The sequence below is a fragment of the Panthera pardus genome, unplaced genomic scaffold, assembly GCF_024362965.1.
Source record: "Panthera pardus isolate Hobbes unplaced genomic scaffold, ASM2436296v1 HiC_scaffold_16, whole genome shotgun sequence".
Lineage (NCBI taxonomy): Eukaryota > Metazoa > Chordata > Mammalia > Carnivora > Felidae > Panthera > Panthera pardus.
Window position 1 is genome coordinate 119,857,223 of NW_026526721.1, and position 17,203 is coordinate 119,874,425.

The window sequence follows — 17,203 nt, forward strand, 5'->3', positions numbered from 1 at the left end:
TATGTAGTGTGCCTGTATAGTTCTGGGGTCAGGTACACCTGAATTCAAAGCCCAAAGAATCACTCCATGACCTTGGGAGATGCCTCATCCCACACAAATCCCTGTTTTCTTATTCATAAAATGGAAAAACTTTTGTATCCAGCAGGTCTAGTCAGCAGACAGAAACCATACCAGTTATTGAGCAATGAGAATGTAATATAAAAAACTATTAACCAGGGGAGCCTGGGTGGCTCAGTTCATTAAGCATCCAACACTTGATTTCAGCTCAGATCATGATTTTACAGATTGTGAGATCGAGCCCTGCATCAGGCTCAGCACTGACAGTGTGGAGCCTGCTTGGGATTCTCTCTCTCTCTCTCTCTCTCTCTCTCTCTCTGCTTCTCTCAAAATAAATAAAAAACATTAAAAATTGTTTCAAAATGAAATAAAAAAAAACTATTACCTAGGTATAAAGTTGTTAACTAAGTGTCTGAAAAGTAAACAAAGACACTAAGAAATCATAGCAGTAGCACCTGTGGGAAGTAGCTACCTCCCCTAGAGGTGGGTAAGAGAAGAACTTGGAGGAGGGACCAAGACCCTTGAGGATAGGGTACCAGTGGGCTGGTGCTGGTGTCTCTGAGAAGGTGCAATGAGGCTGCTCCGATGAGTGAGGGGGAATCTGCAAAATGGGTTCAGACTCCTCCAGGAAGGAACTGCCTCTGCGGAGATGAGCGAGCACTGCTGAAGTGGAACAGGGGAACAAGAAGTAGATATAAGCCCCCAGGGAAGGAGCAAGTTCCTTCTCCCTCCTCTGGTCTTATGATGTCCCTCTGGTTTCCCCATTGGCAGCGTCCAACAAGGAGCAACTGGTTATGCAAAAATGTGGTCTGTAGAGTCCCAGAGAGACCCAGCACCACAAAGCAGAGAATAGAACCGTGGACTGGAACTGAAAGACAAAAACCTAGAACTAGTACAAATTCCAGGTATTAAGCACCCACTCCATGCCAGGCACAATGCCAAGTGCTTTACATACATTATCTTATTTATCTTAACCACTTAAGGAAGTGTCCTCATTTCACAGATGGGTAAGAAAGGAAGCCAGATTTATCTGACTTCTTTACTCTGCTGTATATAACAAGACGTTGTCTAAACCCTGTCTCGGTAGATGTTGTCCTTTCCACCTTCACCCTCCTTCTCTGCTCTAACATATTCAATCTTCTCAGTGTCTGGTGGTTGCTGGGGAGAGGTGAGGGAAGTGGAGAGTCAGGCAAATTTATAGAGGAGCTAAGGGGAGGAAGTGGACCCACTTTGTGGTTCAGAAGTACGTAATGTGGCCCTGGCAACAGGCAGATGGGAAGAAAGAGCAAGAGAGCTTTAAGGGAATTTGCCTTGTGGGAAAGAGATGACTGAGCTAATGGCTGAGATACCATTAGTTCATTGGGGAGCATTGGAGCTGGTCACTGAAGCTTTGGCAACTGGCATGACCCAAGAGGGATGCCAGGGTGGAGGGTACAAATGAAGGGCTGTAAAGCTGGGGCAGGCGGGGAGGGCGGCTTCTGAGAGGACCTCAAAGGGAAGAAGCATCTTTCTTTATGTCTTGAGCTATCGTTGCAGCCTGGCAGGGATCTGCTCTGGGGCAGTGGGGTGAGATAGCCATCCCTGGCTCCCAGAGCTGAACAAAGAATTCCAAGCTTAGTGAGAGCAGGTGAGATGAGAAGTGGCATCTTCCTGAATTTTCAAGGTTTCAGTGAGGATAGCAATGACTTTTATAACAGCAATAGTACATTTTGGAATAACCAGCAGCCATGTCACCTCAAACAGCACTAGAAAAAGGACAAATCTATAGACAGGATTGTTGGGGTCAGAGCCACAAGGCTGAGTAAATAACATATTCCATGTGCCTTGGGCCAAGTTCCCTGGCAACAAACTCAGATGAGACTTGCTTGCAGGTGGTTCACTGAAGGCTGTAGTCAGTGACAGGCCCTATAGAGAAATGAGGGAAGCAAGACTGGGCAGAGGGAGAGATTGAACTGCAAAGCAGATGCGACAGAGGATGAGTTGAGTTCATCTTCAGTGGGAACTGGGATAGTTCTAGAGTAGTCCCAAGTGGGGACTGATCTTCTGACTCCCTCACAGACCAGCCACTGGGTGCAGTCCTTAGTGAGGGGTTATAAATCTTGTCCTGTGGGAAATTCCTGACAGATGCCAACTGGGAGCCCATAGCAGTTGATGTCCCAGTAGCAGGGGGAACAAATGACTTGGTCCTAAATGAGAGATCAAGGAGGCCCATCACAGCATCTGCTGCACATCCATCAATGAAAAAAGTACCTACTGGGGCACCTGGGTGGCCCAGTCAGTTAAACGTCCAACTCTTGATTTCAGCTCAGGTCATGATCTCACTTTGTGAGATCAAGCCCCCTCGTCAGGCTCTGTGCTGACAGCACTGAGTATCTCCCTCTCTCTCTCTGTCCCTCCCCCACTTGTGTGTGGGGTCTCTTCCCAAATAAATAAACATTTAAAAAAAAAAGAAAAAATCTACTGAATAACTATTATTGGTCAGCCCTGTGCTAGGCACTGGAAACACATCAGGGATCGAGACACAAAAAATATCTGGCCTCAGGGGATAAAAGTATATTTACTAAACTTTTCTTTGCCTCAGTGAACCTCACCTCGAACTATGGATAATAATAGTAAGCTTTCAGTTAGTATGAGATATAGTTATTATTATTTAAAAAAAATTTTTTAATGTTTATTTTTGAGAGAGAGAGAGAGACAGAGAGAGAGACAGAGACAGAGCGTGAGAAGGGGAGGGGCAGAGAGAGAGGGAGACATAGAATCCAAAGCAGGCTCCAGACTCCGAGCTCTCAGCACAGAGCCTGACACCCGCAGGGCTTGAACCCACAAACTGTGAGATCATGACCTGAGCTGAAGTCAGAAGCCTAACCTAAGCCACCCAGGCGCCCCATCGTTATTATTATTTATAATGTCTACGCTACATGTTTGAGGACTGCCTGGAGGACCAGCAGGGCAATCACCTCCTCTGCTATCACTGCCACAGGCATGGATCTGCAGAAAGGAGGAGCCCTAAGAGAGAAAGAGTTGTAACACTGGGCCTGCCCCAGAAGCAGGAATAAGCTACCCCTGAAGGAAAGGCATGATTTTCAGAAGTTTCTTGTGTATTTTGATGGCCAGCGCAGTCCCCAGGAACTCATAGCGTGACAGAACTTCAAGAAAAAGTGGAGACACCCAGGCTGACTGACTAAAATGCCTGTGGCCGAATAAGTACCTCCCCTCCCAGAATACCATGCCTGCCCAGGCCAGAAGCTCTGGGAGAGCAGCTGTGGGAAAATCATCAGGCAATCAACTCAGGCTCATGTCCATCTCTCTACCTTGGTGCTTCCCCCCATCTCCTTGTATGTGGGCTTTGAACTGGGACTTGAAAAGGGCACTGCATCTAGGAATTTCCCTTGGCTCCATGGCTCCATAGACTGGGCTTTACAATCGCAAATAGCTGTGCCCCAGCCCCAGCCCAGGCTTACCTGTTGGCTGGGTACACACCACCTGACCCCCATTTGTCAGGTAAGAGGAACCAGATGGCAGAAATGGCAGTGAAGGGTACTGTCCTCACACAGAGTCCCTGCCAGAGACATGGGAAGAAACACCACTTTTTAAAGGGTTTGTTTTTTTCAGCAGCATGGGCAGTGTTTGTTCTTTGGAGGGCATTGGGGACTGCAGCAACAGCATTGTGCTCTGAGCACCTCAGCCTTGACAGCCACAGAAACATCACAGGAAGCCACAGCAAAGGGGGAAAAGGCTACAAGTCCTGAGTGCTACCCAAAAGAAATGTTTCACATGTATACATGAGACTCCTTGCTGAAATCTCCAGGGACTCTCAGAATAATTTGGGAGGAAGCTGACATTTCCTCCCATAATTTGGGAGGGACTCATGTTCTCATATAGCAGGTGGAGGTAAAAACAGAGGAATACTAGTTTGTATGGTCTTGTGACACTGTTTATCCCTCCCATCTGCCTCCCAGCACTACCATCATCCTGTGTGGGGCCTGGGCCTTAAAAGTTATATACAGGTAATTGATACTTGTTGCTTTGTCCATTCCCTCTACTGGAAACCATAGCACAATTTCCTTCAGAGAGATTACCAACTCCTCTCTCGGTTCATAAAATGATGGTGTTGTTTGTACCATTGGCTTGAGATATGGGCACGTGACTCATCCTAGCCAATTAGAAAGAATATGACTTTTCTTTTGGTAGCAATGGTTGGTTTGGGGATGGGTACATGATCCAAAAGAGTCAATAAAACTCATTGAGGTTTTTGCTGGGAATCCTAGGAAAAGGAAAATTACTTCTGTTTAATAGACTTGAATGAGGTCTGCTGCTGTTGGAAGCATCTTGTGACCACAAGGGACAGTAATGTTTGAAAACTGAGCCAACATTGAGAAGAACAGAGGTGAGAGAGTGACTGGGTTCCAGCGACACCTTAGCCTAGATCTATCTTTGGATTTTTCAGTTAAGAGAGACAATGTGTTGTGTTTTTGCTTAAAGCCATTTGGGTTGTTTTTCACTTGCAACCAAGAAAGTCAAGACAGATGGAATCTATAAGCCAAGCAGCACAGGATTGGGAACATAAAGGACATGCGAGTTAATTTTAGTTCCCCTTTTCTCCTTTTACTTGATCCTCACTGCAACTATTATATGTAAGTAGGGGTGATAGTTTTATTGTCCTATTCAAACAGTGATAAAATCATACCCTTGATATGTTAAATGACTTGTTCAAGGTCTTCTGGCTAATAGGTGATTGAGCTCAGGGTCGGTGACCTTCAGATTTGGGACACAGGAAAAGTCAACAAGATCAGTACACCAAAACATGATAATCAGACCTATTTACTGATATTGTCTTGAGGATACTTTTAGAAAATCATTTGATCCTACAAACATTTTCTATTTATATCTCTCAATGTCATTTTATTCTGCTATTGGTCATATTTTCAATTCCATACAACTTTTCATATTAATGGAGAGAAAAAAATGCCTGTAAGAAACAAATTCAGTTGATCAATAAGAATTTATTGGGGTGCCTGGGTGGCTTAGTCAGTTAAGGGTCCGACTTCGGCTCAGGTCATGATCTCATGGCTTGTGAGTTCAAGCCCTGTGTCTGGCTCTGTGCTGACAGTGCAGGTCCTGGAGCCTGCCTCAGATTCTGTGTCTCCTTCTCTCTCTACCCCTCCTCTCCTTGCACGCTCTCTCTCTCTCAAAAATAAAATAAACATTAAAAAAAAAGAATTTATTAAGTGCTTAGACACTCTTCCATCACCCTCTTATCCGACTCCATTTCTTCAGCTCCAGAGCTGTCCACTGAGCTCCCCACCTGAAACATATGTTCCATAAAAGCAAGGGCTGGGGCGTGTAGGTGGCTCAGTCATTTAAACATCCGACTTCCACTCAGGTTGTGATCTTGCAGCCTGTGCTGAAAGCTCAGAGCCTGGAGCCTGTTTCAGATTCTGTGTCTCCCTCTCTCTCTGACCCTGCCCTGATTATGCTGTCTTTCTCTAAAAAATGAATAATAAACATAAAAAAAATTTTAAAAACAAGGGCTTTTTGTCTTCTTTATCATATTCTCAATTCCTAGGTCTTGGTACATAGTAGGAGCTCAACAAATACTTGATAAGTGAATAAATGAGACCATGCCTTGGAGAAGGGGAAGAGAAGGGAAGTGATGACAGTTGACTTGCTGGAGGATTTACCCAAAATTAACTGAGAAAAATCTGGAAGTGATGGAGTTTAGAGTCAATAGGCAAGATGAGGCTTTCTGCCATATAGGGCTTAAGAGATGGTTTAATTTCAGCTGTAGAGTAATAGAGAAAGTTACATTTCTGTGAGTCTTAGATCTATCACTGTAAGATTCATATGTGCTGCACAATTAATAAAATGAATGAATGTTCTTATTCATGCAAACACTACTCAATTCAAAATTAGTACCTGTTTTAATGGGTAAGATTTTATTAATGATTTAAGCAATAGGACTAGTGTCCTAATTGGATATATGACATTTGACCAAACTAAATATAAAAATATTTTTGATTTCTTTAAAACATATTGTAAAAATTTTTAGAAATAAGCCACTGATTTTTTAAAAATCTGTTCTGAAAATATAATTGTTTCTCTTGATTTTCAAAAATATTTTTCATTTTTAAGAGAACGGGAAATGCAATCCAAAGATGCCCCTAGATTTTTAGCCCAGGAAGAACCATGACATGAGCGATCTAGAAGACATAGGTGATGCAAGATGCCTACTGTGTATATAATTCTATACCTGACTGTTGGTAGGTGTCTACTATGGGACCAGAGTGCAAAAAGGATACAGAGCCTTAGGATTCCTAAGAAATGCATCATTACAAACATACACTTCCTACATACCCTTCCAGTGGAGTAGCACTTCCAGTGTTTTGCCTCACCCAAAATAATGACCTCTCTGATAAAACTGGGAAGCACACAGGTCTGCACTCATGTAAGTGTCACAAAGTTAATTTCTTGATATCTGCAGTCTTCACAGGGGGCAGCAGTGAAACGTTTCTCCTCCCACTCTATTCCCACCTATACCAAGAGCTTGAGAATCAAGTTTCCTCTGAAGATAAAACTCTAAAATCTACCCTTATGGCAGCCATGGGAGTGTACCATGTAGATCTCCCTTCACGAGAGAACCTGCTGTAAGGACTGTCATTAGCTGGCAGCCTCCAGCTGCCATACCTTCAGGATCTGCTGCGGGATGGGTGCCAAGACCACCTCTACCCAGGCTGCTCCTGGATAATGGCTGAGCAAGGTGGGAGGACCAGAGTCATGCCATTCCTATCCAACACAAGTCTCCTGTAATAGGCTCCTTGCTGGAGCTCCTCATTGCCCTGGCTAATGATGCACAGTGGTTTGAAGCTTTTCCAAGACAATCCCCCTTATTTCGCTGACTCTGTTCACAGGTATCAGACCTACAGTGCAGTCTGAAGGTTTCTGCCTACTCACATTTCCTCTTCCCTTTTCCCCCCACAGGCAATTCCCCAAATATGTCTTGCACACCTAAGTCTGTATTGATGTCTGCTTCTTAGAGGACCAACACAATACAAAATGAATGAGATTAATTATTTGAAAAAACAACATTAAACGGCATTCTCAACTGTGAAGATATGAACCAAGTCTGTTCTACTCTAAGGCCTAATGCAGACTGGGCACAAAGCAGGCTCTCAATAACTTGAAAAGGAAGGAAAGACAGGGGGAGGGAGAGAAGAAAGATTTTGGATTACTGAGATTAAAATCTAATCAAGCTTTAGTAAAGGGTAAAAAAAAAAAAAACGCTATAGCATTAGAAGGGAAAAGCTAGCAGACAGAAGAGGATGGTCAGTTTAGAATTTAGAAAACGGAACTCTACAGGGTGAAAATATGTTAGTGTATCTCCAGCACCGTCTATGGAAGACATGTGTACACACACAGACGCATATACACATTCACACCTGCATCCACATCTACACACGCATAAATGATAACATGCAGGAAGTCATATGTAAAGTACACATATTTATATTCCTGTTATTTTCCTCAGTATTCTCAATATGTACAAATAATACCTAAATATACCACAATGGTAAATGGAAAATGAAACAAAAAAAATCCCTAAATGCTTCCAGTGGAAACATTACCAATTGAGAAAACAGAGACAAAGGCCAGCTCCAGGCTGGGCTTCTGTTGCTACGACTTCCCACTTGTGCAATTAGTCCTACCCACTGGGTTAGGATACGCCTGTCATTAGCATCTGGCAAATATCCCTCAGTTAAGAAGCAGCAATTGCAGTGTCCCTCAGAAAAGGCTCTGGACTCCATCAAGAGATGTAATCCTATTAAATTCCATCAAACAAGTCTCATGTTAATTTTTAAAATTAATAACCATTTAATACCCACAATAAATATATGTTGATGTTCAAGCATTTGGGCTTTATTGAGAATTTACTGAGCATGATGTTTGTCCACATATATCTTCTTTTCCAATTATCTTAATGAAAAAATATGTATTCGGAGTCTACTTGTTTCTTAGGAAGTATGTTTTTGTTGGGGTTATTTCAAAAGCATTTGCAGAAATGTAAAATGTTTTTAGAATTTTAAGGGCAAAGGACCCAGGGTTTTATTAATATCATGCATTTAGGACTGTGTCCATAGCCATCATTTTGTATATATATAAAATATATTTATATGTATATAATGTATATCTACATATAAATTTATAAATATATATAAATTTATACATACTATAATATATAATTTATAATGTAAATAAATTATATCTACAATGCATAAATTACATGCATAAATTCTCTCTATATAATTGTTATATATAATTTTATATATTTATTAAAAATTTTTTTAACGTTTATTTATTTCTGAGAGAGAGAGAGAGAGAGAGAGAGAGAGCGAGCACAAGGGGGGGAGGTGCAGAGACAGAGAGAGGGAGACATAGAATCCGAAGCAGGCACCAGGTTCTGAGCTGTCAGCACAGAGCCTGACGTAGGGCTTGAACTCACAAACCATGAGATCGTGACCCAAACCCAAGTAGGAAGCTTAACCGAATGAGCCACCCAGGCGCCCCCAATTTTATCTATTTTTAAAATTATATATGAATCTTTTACAGAAATCCTTAAATTTTAACTTAATTTTAGTTCTTTAATCCTTAAATTCTTTAGAGAATTTTTTTTTTTTTTAAGTTTATTTAGTTTGAGAGAGAGAGCACATGCATGGGAGGGACAGAGAGAGAACGCACATCCCAGCCAGGCTCATGCCATCAGCACAGAGCTGGATTTGGGGCTCAATCTCACCACCGTGAGATCATGACCTGAGCCAAAATCAAGAATTGGTCACTTAACCGATTGAGCCACCCAGGCACCCCTAGAGAAATTCTTAAAAGAAAACTGCAAAGGTATGCCTTTTTGAATTTTGCTGTTGGTTTTCTCTTAAATTCAAACGCTAAAGAGTCTCTTAATGGCTCAGGCTCATAGTTCTAATGCCTTTGTACATGGTATTTATTTGGATAATGTCTTTTATATAGCTATCTTATTTTCCAAAAGCAATAACCCTTAAGCAATCCTGCAGCTCATCATAAACCAGGCTCAAACTGGAAATACAAACTTTTATTCCAGATGTTTAAGGAGCAATGAATGTGAATCTATTCCTCGAGGAACAAACAAGGGATATTTGAATTGAGGTAGGTTTACCAGCTCTGTCTGCGATTAGAAGTGGTTTCTCCAAACAGCAGTTTAGAAAAGAAATGAGGGGCTCCTGGGTGGCTCAGTCGGTTGAGCTGCCAAGTTTGGCTCAGGTCATGATCTTGCGGTTTGTGGGTTTGAGCCCTGAGCTGGGCTCTGCGCTGATAGCTTAGAGCCTGGAGCCTGCTTCAGTTTCTGTGTCTCTCCTTTCTCTGCAACACCAACCCCCACCCCCCCTCATGCTGTCTCTCTCTCTCCCTATCTCAAAAATAAATAAAAACTTAAAAAAATTTTTTTAAAAAGAAGAGCAATCAGTAAACAGGAAGTTACTTGTGAATGGACTTAAAAGAGAAAAAGATCCACTCTCAATTCTTTTAGGAAGTCATTCTAAGTCAGCTGTGATTGTAGTAATATTTACACTATAGAATCATTATCATTAATCTTCTTTATTCGTGACTTTTCCAAAAGCAAAGGAGGGCCTGGAATCAAAACAAACTCTTCAAATCCTGAGATATAATTCGATTGTAGAAGAGACACATTGGAAAGGAAGGGGAACTGGAGTGGCAGGAGCGTTGTCTTTGGCAAAGTCAACGGTGTTATTCTTGCTCCTCTTTTACATTTCTAGACTTTTGGCTCTTTGTCAGAGGCCAGTCTTGGTGGTATTCCTTTCATCTTCAGGGGTCCTGGCACTTCCTCCATGTGGCCCTATTGCATTGTCTTCCTTGCAGACAACTACCATCTCAGTATGATTCACGATTATAGTAATATTCAGTACTGGTGAGATAGCTAGATGAGTTAGCTACAAAAGAACCCGAATGACTAACTGGATCAATATATTGGATATGGTTATTTAAATATGGAGAGTACATCTAAGAAATAAAAATATATTTCTTACCTACAGTTAACACTAATCATTCTTGGGGCGCCTGGATGGCTCAGTCGGTTAAGCATCTGACTTTGGCTCAGGACGTGATCTCACAGTTCCTGGGTTTGAGCCTTGCGTCGGGCTCTGTGCTGACAGCTCGGAGTCTGGAGCCTGCTGTAGATTCTGTGTCTCCCTCTCTCTCTGCCCCCCACTGCTCGTGCTCTGTCTCTCTTTCTCTGAAAAATAAATAAGACATTAAAACAAAACAAAACAAAAAACTATCATTCTTATAGGCAAGGGTTCATTCCCAAATGTCAATATAATAAAATGATTCCAAGGTGTTTTGGTTGGATTTGGTGCTGTTAATTATATTTCTTACTTCATGCTCCTCATTACCATCAATGTCCCACACTGAAGATTTTTTAGGATCAAGCTAGTTTTTTAATTAAAACTTGCCTTTTGTATCTTTCTTTATACCCAAGTCTCTTTATAATGTGGTAGAAACCTGGGTTCTCAAAAGAGTCTTTTTCAAATTCTCTAGGTCCATCTCCATGTGGAGGGTGGGTGGCTGTTGCCCTGAGGCGTTCACCTAAGGCTGGTTCCTCTTTCCCTAGGAAATCATTTGCTTACACACTGTTGCCAGAGGGGAAAAAAGCAGGGGTGGGGGTGGAGGGTGGGTGGAGTAGAAGGATCTTTTCCCCAATATGTCCAGTAGGAAAGTCCTGGGAGAGCTCCCTGATTTTAACAGTTCTTGGTTGCATGCTCCATCCAGGGTCTGGAGGAACAATGAATGAAATTAGTGATTCTGGGTGGATAAACAGCATACATCTGTCCACCATACCCAACATCTCCAAGTGCATGGGTCCCAAGATGCAGTTCCTGGTGTATTAATTAAGTACTCAGTAAAAGTTAGGGATGATGATGAAGTTCCTCTGTTGGATAAAGTTCCACTCCAAACCAACAAAGAGCAGCAGACTTTGCCCAACATGGGCAGGTGAGTGGAGCTGGTTTCATTCAACACACATTGCATTGCCTTAGCACCCTTATACATGAAGACTCACTTGGGGCTGTTTTCCTCAGGAAGGGGTTGCAAGGAGAGAGGCTAATTGAACTTTGTAGATCCTTGTCATGGGCATTAATCATATTTGTGCCTGCCCATTATATTTTTAATAACCTTTAATATTTGGGGAAATTTCTACAGTATATGGCCCTTTCCCCCACAAACAGTTGAATTCCTAGCCTCTCTTGCAGCTGAAACACAGTCATGTGACATAGACGTTACCAATCATATACACTTGCATGAGACTTTGGATTTAAGAGATAAACTTGAGGAAAGAGGGTCTGTGATGAGCTTTCCTTCTGTAGGTGGCAGCATAGTTATCTCGCCTTTGGGGTAGAAGTGTTGCAAAGGTGAGTTTCCCAGGGCAGAAATGCATCTGATGTGCTCACAGCCATCAGAATTGCAATAAGTTAGAGTACTTGCATTTATTACTTAGTCTTGGTAGCAGCAATGGCAACTGATTTCTCAATGGGCCATTTTGGAAGCCAGGCTTTGGTCATTAGCCTTGACATAATTTCTTCAATTCTCTTAAAGGTAATGTAAACTACCTTCTATTTAAAAATGCATCCATCCTTTTTATGGCTTGAGCTAGCCAGAATGGACTCAGTTGTTTGTAGCTAAAAAGGCTAACCAACACAATTTGCCTCCAATGTTTTATTCTTGGGAAGAAGTGGGGAGGTCTACTTCATAGCTTATGTTGACAAATATCAAAAAACATTGAACCCATATTTAATTCTAAAAAGCCTCCTTCACAAGAATATTTACTGATGGGTCTGTGGACAAGAATTCAAAGATTATGGGGAGTTCCTAAATGTTGATAGTATCCAAAAAGGTGAATTCAGAAGAGGCACTTGCATCACTAAAGTATTAATATCATAAGTCTATACTTCTATATTTTCTTAGACAAAGGAAGTGGGGAAATTCCAGTTTGGTGGTTTTGCAGAACTACAGATGTTATGGAAATATCATGAACATTGCATTGTCACTAGGACTGCATAAAAGAATTTTCACACAAATTGCTTTCCAGATACTTTTCATTTCTTTTATACATTTGTAGCACTTACAAAGCTAGAGCTCCATGTGGTACAGCTGGAGGATCACTTTTAAGGAAGCACAGACTATACCCAAGTTCTAGATGTGGGTTGTGCCTCAAAGAACAACAGGAGGGATCCAAGGATAGAGTCCAGCCCCTCATTCTCTCCTCTCTCACCCTCCCCCCTTCAATCTAATGACTGCCCTGGATTGTTGTTCAGGCATCTTTCAAGATAATTGGAGAGTGCCCATATCTGAGATTAACTATACTGGAAAAAGCCACTTAAAATTTACTTGACACAGGCTCCAAATTTTCATAGTAGATACTGAAAAATTGTTCAGGAGTTTATCTTCAAAAATGGAACAGAAAATTCAACATTTCCTTTATATTTGCAACTGTGTGCCAATTCTCATAATGAACGAAGAATGAATAAATGTGGGGGTTTTTTGAGTATAATTTCCCCTGCAAAATGCATTCTAGCAAAATACAAACATCTTTTCCTTCACTCTTGACTTTCAGAGCACTATAATGTAGTGAAAATCACTTTTGAAAACTTATCATAGGGCTTCTTCATTTTTCTCATGGGCTTCTCTTTGATACTTGGGCATTAAAAAATCATTCTTTTTTTGAAGGGACTGTTGGTCAGCAATCTTCTTTAGCTCTTTCCTTCAGTTGTCCACTGGAGTAACTCATCCGGGGCTTCATTTGTCAAAAAAGCCCATCATTCTCCTACTTCTTACAACATCACTTGCATCCATTTTATGAAATTCTGAATCTTTTACAAGATCAATATTGCACCGTGGATTGAATGTGCATTGTATTTACATTGCATTTTCAGATGTTTACAAAGTTGATGAATTTACCAGAGACTAACTAAGATGTTAACATACTGGGCCTACCTAGATGCTAATATTGGGCAGCAAGGAATGTTTGAGAGGGGACTGATTTCGTAAGTGGTCGGTTCATTGGTGAATATTTCCGTATTTCCATGACTTTGATTCCCTGTGCAACCTAGTGAACTGCAGAGATTGGGTAATATATACTTTGGATAATAAGAGTCACTTCACCTACCACTCTGCTTTTCTTTCTAGAATCTGCCACGGGGCTTTTGTCCTTTCTACCTCTCCCCTTTCCTACCGCCTGGAGTTCTTTGGTTCCCTGCCCATTATGCCAATTCTGCATGGTGAAAATCTAGAAATTGGTCTCACAGAAATGGACCTTATACACACTTTCAAAGTCCACTTGGGTCTGTCTCAATTTTAACACATTAGGCTTCTCAGGACATTTAAAGATTATAATTTTGGTCAGAATTCTAGTTCCAAGTCAAATATGTGTTTCTAAAAGCAAATAATATGGCCTTTGGTAAACTTTTAAAATCATATGGTAACATCAATGTCTTCCTATGTGTCTCAACAACAACAGAACCATCAGTGTTGGAACCCTGACTCTTTAGTGAAGATATGAACACAGTTATCATTCTATAAATTAAGAAAAGAAAATACAGTTGCATATTTATGTTCAAATAGCTTTCTCTTTATTGAGACATGTTTAATACTTTGTCTTTGAATTTTAAATTTTGAAAACTTAGCTTAGTCCTAGGAATGAAGTATTTTCTGGCTAGGATGACTTCAAATCATTACCAGAAAGTGAATTGAGCAATATTTTCACATTATAATTTAAAACTTTGACTTTTTAACAAAATATCATCTAAAACACTTATGCTGTTGGATAGCATATTCTTGAAATGTGTGCAAAATAAACAATCATTTATTTTCCTCTTTGCTGTTTTAAAGCAATTTTTATTGGGTTGAGGGTGTAGGTTTCAGGATATAATGTAGTTTGCCAAATTCTGTAACCCCCCCCACCCCCCTTTTTTTAAGGTCATACAGGGTGTGGTGCCTTTAGAGAATTTTTTAAAAGTTGTAGTTCTTGGTGTTTTTTTCCTTCACTTTTTCAAAAATAGTAAGATAATCTAAACACCACCGGGAAGTTTTGGTTCCTGCTATTGGCTCCTGGGTTCCCCCAGTATTAAAAGTCATATTATTCTCTGTAGCTAGCTTTTACTTATTTTCTTGTTAGGTGTGTTTACATTCTTAACATTGTAAGCTCAATACTAGAAATGAAGGCTTGATAAGTAATATTTTAATGATTATTATTATTATTTTGCTTAGCAAGGTGAAAATAATTTAGAGGGAACAACACAAATGAGGCATCTAAATTCAGCTATATCACTGGTGTTGTATATAAGCCAATTTGACAATAAATTATATTAAAAAATAAATTCAGCTACATCCTTCTTGTGGTGGTATGGTTGTGGAAAATCTTAATGGATCCATTCTGTTCTTGTTTTTTTTTATTAATCCCTAGTTATTGGAAAACATGTAACAAAATAAAAGGTTTAAAATTATTTTTCTCTAATTAAATAAAGGAAAGCCTTGGTTCCTCCACAAGGCTGTAATTATTCTTAGAAAAACAAATTCTCTATGTATCTTAACTGGTCAATGCTACAGAAATAAATTGTTGGAAAAGATCTTTTAAGGACAGAGAGATGCCAGCAAAGAAACACCATTTTCAGAACAGAGCACAGGATGGTGAGATCTGATGATTTGGGTTCTGTCTTCATTATCTGCCATAGTTAATGACGGTTCAGTCACAAATCGCTTGGCTGAAAATGCACTTTGAAATCCCAGCACAGAAACTGTCTCCCTATTCTCATACACTAGTAAAAACAGAGAAGAATCTATTGAGTGAGAGTGTGTGTTTAAAGTAAGAGGATAAAGGCAGGAGTTAAAATGTGATTGAATCCCTCTTGTGCTTCCCCCCTTTCTGGCCTTAGATCTGGATGCTTGAAGGCAACAGAAATAAAGAGGGAACCCCAGTTTCCCAGCAATCAGCAAGCGCTAACACCTTTTTTTTTTTTTTTTAATAAGCAACTAGGGAATAACACTCCACAGAGGAAGCCATGACCCCCTCTCTGTTTATCATCTGTGGATCCCGAGGCCACGTCCCAATAGGGTACCACTCGGCAGGGGGTTCCTCTGTCCTCCTTCTTCCCAAGGCCCTGCGAGCGGGATGTCACAGGGGCCGTGTGTCCTGGGGTGTCAGGGAGGAGACGCCCGCCCTGCCCTAGGAGAGGAGGCGGCTTGCCCTCGGAGCCGCCCCCTCCCGCCGCCGGAGAACAAACGGGATATTCAGCAGTGGCCTGTGGCTGCCAGAGCAACTCCTCTGGGGAAATTAAGCGTCGAGTCAGCCTGCACCGTAATCGTCTTTAAAAGCACCCCCACCCGCCTGCCGAGCACACCCGGATACCTGGGCTGCCCCGCGGCTGCGTGTCTGTGTGTGTGTGCTTGTGCGCGCGCGCGCGTGTGTGTGTGTGTGTGTGTGAGAGAGAGAGAGAGAGAGAGAGAGAGAGAGAGAGAGAGAGAGAGAGAGAGAGAGAGAGGTTGGGGGGAGAGAAAGAGAGAAAGGCGGGGGGAGCAGCAGCCGGGGCGTGTGCGGCGTGCGAGCCTGTGTTTCTGCCCGAGTGTGCTGGAGTGTGAGCCTGGGGGGTGGTGCGAGCCGGTGTGTGTACCGGCGTGCGCGCCGGGGTGGGAACGAGCCGCGTGCGTCTACACCGGCCATGAGGGGCGCGGGCGCCTGGGCCGCGCTCTGCCTGTTGCTGGCCGCCGCCGCGCAGCTGTCGCGGCAGCAGCCCCCGGAGAGGTAACGCGACCCCCACCCGGGCTCCCTCCCTTCCTACCTTCCTCCCGCTCTCCTGCAGCCAAGCCCGCAGCTTCCCTGCAGCCGCGTCGGGGCGCCCAGGGAACCAGCGCGCGACCCCGCGCTCACCCGGGCTCTGGCGTCCCCCGTCCCCGCGCCGGCTGTCCCCGGGCCGGGTCCCGAGCCCCCCAGCTCCGCCTGCCCCCGGTCCTGCCGCTGGCCGGGCCACCACGTGGCGGGGGCTGGAGCTGACCTGCGCCTCTTCTCCCCTAGTGCTTATGCGGGCGGAGGGAGGCACTGGGGCCCAAGTCTGTGGACTTTGCTTTTTTACTTCTGTTTTCCTCTCCCGGGCGGCTTGGCCCAGAGACATGAAGCCTTGGGGAAAACGAGTCGCGCGGCGCGCGCGGGCAACCGCACGCCACCTCCATCAGAAAGTTAACTCTTCGCCACCTCCATCAGAGCTGAGGGAGGGCCCTGGTCCTGGACTGGGGGACCCACTTTTGGCATCCCCTCTTCCACTTCCATCACCAGCCATCTCCGTTTGTAAATGGGAGGCCCTGCCAATGGTCAATGGAATTCAGAAAAGGAGAGAAGTAGGCATCTCTCCACATCTAGGAAATTAAAACTTTTTAATATTAACCAATTGCTTGTTTATCCATTTACCATTTTCCTATAAGCTCTTACCACTATGTGGAGGATTTGCTTATGGATGGATGGATAAATAGATGTTGTGTTACTAGGATGGAGACAGATGGCAACTGGACTGAATGTTTTATTAGGCTATAATTTAAATATTCTAAAAGCTAGCAAGTATTTCAAATCCCGTATATAGTGCAGGCATTTATTAATCAATATTAACTTTATCCACATTCAATAGGCTACACCTTTCTGAAGTTGACTTTGGATTGTTAGACCCACTTTCAAATTAAATGTCCTTCTTTTATTTTCCCAGACCTGTTTTCACATGTGGCGGCATTCTTACTGGAGAGTCTGGATTTATTGGCAGCGAAGGTTTTCCTGGAGTGTACCCTCCAAATAGCAAATGTACTTGGAAAATCACAGTAAGCATTTTTTTAAGGGTATTCTCCTGGAAGTGGGTATTGGAAACAGTGGAAGGCTGTTGCATTTTTCCTCTGGTGTAAGGATCTAGGTAAGGGGCGAGTGCCTAAAATAGTGAAATGTTGGATTTACCTCAACTATGTGGGAGATTTTTATTAATAGAACTAGTGGCATCCTGTGTTAGTGATTAGAAAGGGCACAAGATAACTGTTGAAGGAATAAATTCTTAAAGCAGATGTGTTTCTGACAACTCAT

The 17,203-nt window shown here is 42.5% G+C and overlaps 1 protein-coding gene and 1 long non-coding RNA gene across 3 annotated transcripts in view; one reads left to right on the top strand and one right to left on the bottom strand.

Annotated features, from left to right (window-relative positions):
* Nucleotides 1-16,262, bottom strand: part of LOC109260423 (uncharacterized) — a 40,975-nt gene extending 24,713 nt beyond the window's left edge. The window contains exons 1-3 of one of the 2 annotated variants that reach the window (XR_002077003.2): nt 15,930-16,262; nt 10,128-10,333; nt 3,519-3,616 (exon numbers count right to left, since the gene is read on the bottom strand). This is a non-coding gene — a long non-coding RNA (uncharacterized LOC109260423). The remainder of the gene's footprint in view (nt 1-3,518; nt 3,617-10,127; nt 10,334-15,929) is intronic. The other variant, XR_008422561.1, reaches the window with a different exon arrangement.
* Nucleotides 15,733-17,203, top strand: part of PCOLCE2 (procollagen C-endopeptidase enhancer 2) — a 61,703-nt gene continuing 60,232 nt past the window's right edge. Inside the window, exons 1-2 of the mRNA XM_019438605.2 lie at nt 15,733-15,892; nt 16,842-16,950. Of these exons, the coding sequence (XP_019294150.1) occupies nt 15,810-15,892; nt 16,842-16,950 (192 nt within the window). The 5' untranslated portion in view covers nt 15,733-15,809. The remainder of the gene's footprint in view (nt 15,893-16,841; nt 16,951-17,203) is intronic.